The sequence below is a fragment of the Mesoplodon densirostris genome, chromosome 6, assembly GCF_025265405.1.
Source record: "Mesoplodon densirostris isolate mMesDen1 chromosome 6, mMesDen1 primary haplotype, whole genome shotgun sequence".
In the NCBI taxonomy this organism is placed as follows: Eukaryota; Metazoa; Chordata; class Mammalia; order Artiodactyla; family Ziphiidae; genus Mesoplodon; species Mesoplodon densirostris.
Window position 1 is genome coordinate 56,688,672 of NC_082666.1, and position 6,000 is coordinate 56,694,671.

The following is a 6,000-nucleotide window of genomic DNA, read 5'->3' on the forward strand; positions in this document are numbered from 1 at the left end:
GCCCCGCGGGCCCATCCTGCACAGCCCCGCCTTGCCCAAACCCCGCCCTTCCAGTCCCCCTCCCACTTCCTCCCATCCCCCACACGACCGCCCACTGGCGAGGTCAGGCGGCCGCGCAGCCGCAGTAGCTGCCACGGCCGCTCCTAGCCCGGGGGATCGTGGGAGCAGGCCTTTCCGGAAGGACCGGTTTGGCGTCGGGGCCTCGGCCCGTGTTGCAGACCCGTGTTCCAGGCCCTTGCTCCAGGACGGGCCCGTAGCCGCGGCGACGGTCTAAGGACAGCGGAGGGCGCGGCGGGCCGCTCGCTGAGGTGCCCGGCTTCGCCGCCGAGCGAGCCGCCGGGCCGCAGGACGTGGCGTACCTCCCCCTTGGCCCGGAGCGGAACTGCGGGAGGAGCGGCAACGCAGGCCGGACGAGGTGAACCGGGTCACTAAACTGCCTTCAGGTGATGAATCATCTACATAATAATCAGATTTGGGGTCCACATCCCTCTGTGGTCCTGCTATAGAACAATTTTCAGAGAGTGACTGGTGTGTTCTGAGGTGTGCCACAGTGACTGTTTGCCCTTGATAAGGAAAGCAAGCTCTCTTGCTCTTGGGACATCCTCGTTTCCTTTAAAGCTTTCAGGTCATAACCTCTTTGGCCGGCATACATCTTTGTGCAAGAGGAAGGCTTTCACATGAAAGTGTCTCTTGGTAACGGTGAAATGGGCGTCTCCGCCCATTTACAGCCTTGCAAGGCAGGAACCACGCGTTTTTTTACCAGCAATACTCACAGTTCGGTGGTTTTGCAAGGCTTTGATCAGCTTAGAATAGAAGGATTGCTTTGTGACGTGACCCTGGTACCAGGTGATGGAGATGAAATCTTCCCTGTTCATAGAGCTATGATGGCGTCTGCTAGTGATTATTTCAAGGCTATGTTCACAGGTGGAATGAAAGAACAAGATTTAATGTGCATTAAGCTTCATGGGGTGAACAAAGTTGGTCTGAAGAAAATAATTGATTTTATTTATACTGCAAAACTTTCTCTTAATATGGACAATCTTCAGGACACACTTGAAGCTGCCAGCTTTTTACAAATTTTACCTGTTTTAGACTTCTGTAAAGTGTTTCTTATCTCAGGAGTCTCTTTAGATAACTGTGTTGAAGTTGGACGAATTGCTAACACCTACAATCTTATAGAAGTAGATAAATATGTCAATAATTTCATCCTGAAGAATTTTCCTGCATTATTGAGTACTGGGGAGTTTCTAAAACTCCCTTTTGAACGGCTTGCCTTTGTGCTTTCCAGCAATAGTCTTAAGCACTGTACTGAACTTGAGCTTTTCAAGGCTGCCTGTCGCTGGCTAAGGTTGGAAGATCCTCGGATGGATTATGCTGCAAAATTAATGAAGAATATTCGATTTCCACTGATGACACCACAGGATCTCATCAATTATGTGCAGACAGTAGATTTCATGAGAACAGACAATACCTGTGTGAATTTGCTTTTGGAAGCTAGCAATTACCAAATGATGCCATATATGCAGCCAGTGATGCAGTCAGATAGAACTGCCATTAGATCTGACTCAACCCACCTGGTTACATTAGGAGGCGTTTTGAGGCAGCAGCTGGTTGTCAGTAAAGAATTACGGATGTATGATGAAAGGGCGCAAGAGTGGAGATCTTTAGCCCCCATGGATGCTCCTCGTTACCAGCATGGCATTGCTGTCATTGGAAACTTTCTTTATGTAGTGGGTGGTCAAAGTAATTATGATACAAAAGGAAAAACTGCCGTTGATACAGTTTTCAGATTTGACCCTCGGTATAATAAATGGATGCAGGTTGCTTCATTAAATGAAAAGCGCACGTTTTTCCACTTGAGTGCTCTCAAAGGACATTTGTATGCCGTTGGTGGGCGAAGTGCAGCTGGTGAGCTGGCCACAGTAGAGTGTTACAATCCAAGAATGAATGAGTGGAGCTATGTTGCAAAAATGAGTGAACCCCACTATGGCCATGCTGGAACAGTGTATGGAGGCTTAATGTATATTTCAGGAGGAATTACTCATGATACTTTCCAAAACGAGCTCATGTGTTTTGACCCTGATACAGACAAATGGACTCAGAAGGCTCCAATGACTACAGTCAGAGGTCTGCATTGCATGTGTACAGTTGGAGACAAGCTCTATGTCATTGGTGGCAATCACTTCAGAGGAACAAGTGATTATGATGATGTTCTAAGCTGTGAATACTATTCACCAACCCTTGACCAGTGGACACCAATTGCTGCCATGTTAAGAGGTCAGAGTGATGTCGGAGTTGCCGTCTTTGAAAATAAAATCTATGTCGTAGGTGGATATTCTTGGAATAATCGTTGTATGGTAGAAATTGTCCAGAAATATGACCCAGAAAAGGATGAGTGGCATAAAGTTTTTGACCTTCCAGAGTCCCTTGGTGGCATTCGAGCTTGTACTCTCACAGTTTTTCCACCTGAAGAAAACCCTGGGTCACCTTCCAGAGAATCACCTCTGTCAGCACCTTCAGATCATTCTTAGGACCAAGGTGTAAAATACCTTTGCAGTGCATCATGGATGATCCCATACTTCCCCTTCAGTTGTATCTTCTTACATTGATTGGTACAGTTATTAGATAAAAAGGTAATTGATGTTATTTGTATTGCTTGGCTTAGTATGTTTATCAAATGGTTAACAAATGCATTCTGAAAATGTATTCAACATAGCCATTTTAACAAATGTAAAAAGTAGAAAAATGTTTGTTAGATGTCTTTTTGTGGTGGTGTGTAAGTCAAAGTATAGGTGATTGTAGTAAATGTATAATTCTATTCATTATGCTTCAAAGTTGAAAGTTTTCATCTTTGACTGCAAAACATCAAAGGGAGGCTGCCTGCTCTAACCTAAAATAATAAACAAAAAAGGTCTCCAAGCCTTATTAGCTGCCTCCCTTTTTTCATAGAGTTTTTGACACAGCTGCCAACTCACCAGATTGTGTGGATACATTCAGAATATGTGACGATTCTTAGGCAGACCAGAGAAATAATAAATTCAAAAATATTAACTCAAAAAGTAGTATAACCCTAAGTCAGGATTTCATATCTTTCTGGGGAGAGGGAGAGAGAAAATACCCCCCCCCCCCACACACACACATGTATATGCATGCATACACATATATAATTTTTAAATCAATTGGCACTTTAGCTATAGTGAAATTGTTTTTAAATTTAAATTATTTTCTTCCGCCTAGCAGCTATTTCTATTCAAACGGGAATTTAGTACTAGAGAATAAATGTCTATGTTGTCTTACTGAATTGATGTAGATAAGAACTACAACATTAAATTGACAACCAAATTTGTCATTTGACTGAATTGTTACTACAGATGAAACTTGTCACTTTTTCTGCTTGTATGTTGTTTTCTGTAGAGTTGCCTTTATACAGGTTATTTAGCAAAGTTCAAGTCTCAGAGAATTGCTTTTGCTCAGTAACTTTAGGCTCTGCTACATTCCACCTTTTTGTTCAGTAAAACTTATGAACAAGACAAAGAAAAACATTCTGAACAAAGCTATAGGTTTTTAAGTTCAGTCTCCCAACTTAATCATTCTAACACGACTGTTTGATTTGAGGTGGTTGCCCTGGTGCTGCTCCACCCCATGTGCATGCTGAGCTTTGTGTGATCTGCCTCAAGGCTGTAATCTGAGCAAGCAGAAGATACACTGTCTGGCATCAGGTCAGAAAAATGTCCTTTTGGCTATGTCTAAAGGACAGGACCAACTTCAGATTCCCTAAGAAGCCAGCTGTAGAAAGCCTAGGACACTGCTGTCTTGCAGGCAGTACTAAAGTAGATCTTCAGCCTCTTCAATACCAAGGGCATCGCTACTGGTTCAGAACCACATGGCGAGATCTTAATGGGACCTTAACTGCAAATGGAATCATAGGAGTCCTCCAAAGTGAGTGATTCTGAAGAATCTGAAGAGTTACTTCCCTGGAATAATTGTCTACCTGAAGAAAAAATTTACATATATACATTTACATACATATGTTTAGATTTATTTCCCTATACTTGGGAGATTGTCATAGTGTAAATCAGGAACAACCTTCTCTTTATTGACAACCTCATAATAAAACTCAGGAACCAAGACAAAAGGAATTGGCTTCAAGGGATCTGAACCTCACTGCCCATACAGGTGTTGATTCATTTTAATGCTTTTATGATTTCTGCATTGGCAGAAAATTTCATACTTCCTATTTTTTTTAATGATTCAATTTTTTATTACTAAAAATAGCACATTTGAGAACATTTAGGAAATAGAAAAGGAGAAATTGCTAATAACTTTGTACATTGAATAAGCAAGAAGTAGCACCCCAATTATTTCCTTAATTATTAAAGAAGTTAAATATTTGTGTTTTTTGAGTAGCTGTGTTCCTTTTTAATCGAATGTTAATATCCTTTGCCCTTGTAATACCTATTGGAGTTGCTTCCTTTTTCATATCCAGTTATAGGATCTCTTTATATAATAAATATAATTTAACTGGCATTTGCTTGCATTGACTTTTTTTCTCAATCTATTAGAGGTTTACAGAGGCAGGGCCGTTTAGTTAATTTTTGAGATCAAATTTGTCCATCTTTTTGCATTTTGACCTTTTGGGTATAATTTTGCTATGGTTCCTTTATTTTTTACATCATTTTGATGTATTACTTTTTTGGTGCTAATTCTGACATGCTGAGATGGTATTGCCCCATGTCTGCTCTGCATAAGCTTTTCTCTTTCCCTTGTTGAGAAGAGGTTTCTGCCTTCTATTACATTTGACTCTGTTGCTTTGTAATTAACTAAATATTGTTCAGCCAGGTAAGTTAACTGCTCCACCTTTACCCACTGCCTCCAGCCTCACACATCCCACCTCTCATTCTTTTACTGTATAACTTTCTGCAATTGACAGGACTCTTGATAATCATAAAACAGCTGACTGGTGCTATGCTAATTAAATCTGGAATTCCTTCCTTACAGATAAAGAAATTTGAGGTGACTAAAATGATTGGAAAGATATCTTTATTTTACAAGCTGATAGGTTTTTTTTACAGAACATTTAGAAAAATATTTAAAAGAGAAAAGCTGTAAGCATGTAAAGCATTCTGTTAACATTTTATTTCTTGTTTTAGTTTTTCTGATAGGTTCAAAAATAAACTTTTGTTAAGTTTCCTGATTATAAAAATAATTCCTGTCTATTACAGTAAGTACAGGAAAATAAAAGGGAACAGAGGGTGTAAATTATCAGTGATTCCACATGTCAAAAGTAACATGTTAATACTAGGTATATTATGAATTTATATATGTACAGACATTTGTCAAATACTTTGCAAATATGTCAGAACTTAAGCTAAAATCTGGATGATAAAAGGAAGTAAGTTCAACTTCCAAAGGCACACACTGCTTTCATTATGGCTTTCTCCAAGTTTTCTAAAATCTGTATGTATTAGAAAATAATATGTAAGGAGCTTTTTTCCTAATTATCAAATGCATTTGCATTAAGAAAAACATGCCATTTTTAAACCAGATAAAAATCCATATTTAATTTTTTCCCCACTTGCCAAGAGTAGTATTTCTGTAGATTACCTGCAAAGCAAACATATTTAATCATATTCAAATTTTTCTGGTTTGTAATTAAAATTATCTTGTTCTGGTTATAAAGACAAAATATACTCCTACAGAAAATTTCATTCAAAACTACAGAAGCATACTATCAGAAGTAAAACCAACGTTCTATCCGCAGCTCAACGATTGAAAGACCTTAGGGTAAGTTAACCTCTCTAAGCTTCATTTTCTCATTTGTCTATGGGATCGGTGGTGGGCATTAATTGTTATCTATGTCAGAATTGGAAGGAGACAGTATTATAAAGTGATTAGCATAAAACATACACAGAGAAGCATTTAGTAAGATACTTGTTACTGTCATTGTATTGCATAATTTTTTACTTTAGTTTTGTCTTAATGATTTTCACAAGTTCTTTT

General features: G+C 39.4%; 1 protein-coding gene across 2 annotated transcripts; it reads left to right on the plus strand.

Annotated features, from left to right (window-relative positions):
- Positions 1 to 140: 140 nt before the first annotated feature.
- On the plus strand, positions 141 to 5,784 carry KLHL9 (kelch like family member 9). 2 transcript variants are annotated; one of them, XM_060102005.1, is made up of 2 exons: positions 141 to 2,633; positions 5,681 to 5,784. In XM_060102005.1, exon 1 carries the CDS (start codon positions 678 to 680, stop codon positions 2,529 to 2,531), a length of 1,854 nt encoding a protein of 617 aa, XP_059957988.1. In that variant the 5' UTR covers positions 141 to 677; the 3' UTR covers positions 2,532 to 2,633; positions 5,681 to 5,784. The 2 variants fall into 2 exon arrangements, with proteins under 2 accessions (XP_059957988.1, XP_059957989.1); XM_060102006.1 differs by having other exon boundaries at positions 5,700 to 5,784.
- Positions 5,785 to 6,000: the final 216 nt, after the last annotated feature.

Excerpts from the sequence above, each read along its gene's own strand:
- KLHL9 (XM_060102005.1), top strand. The coding sequence starts at position 678 with ATGAAAGTGTCTCTTGGTAACGGTGAAATGGGCGTCTCCGCCCATTTA.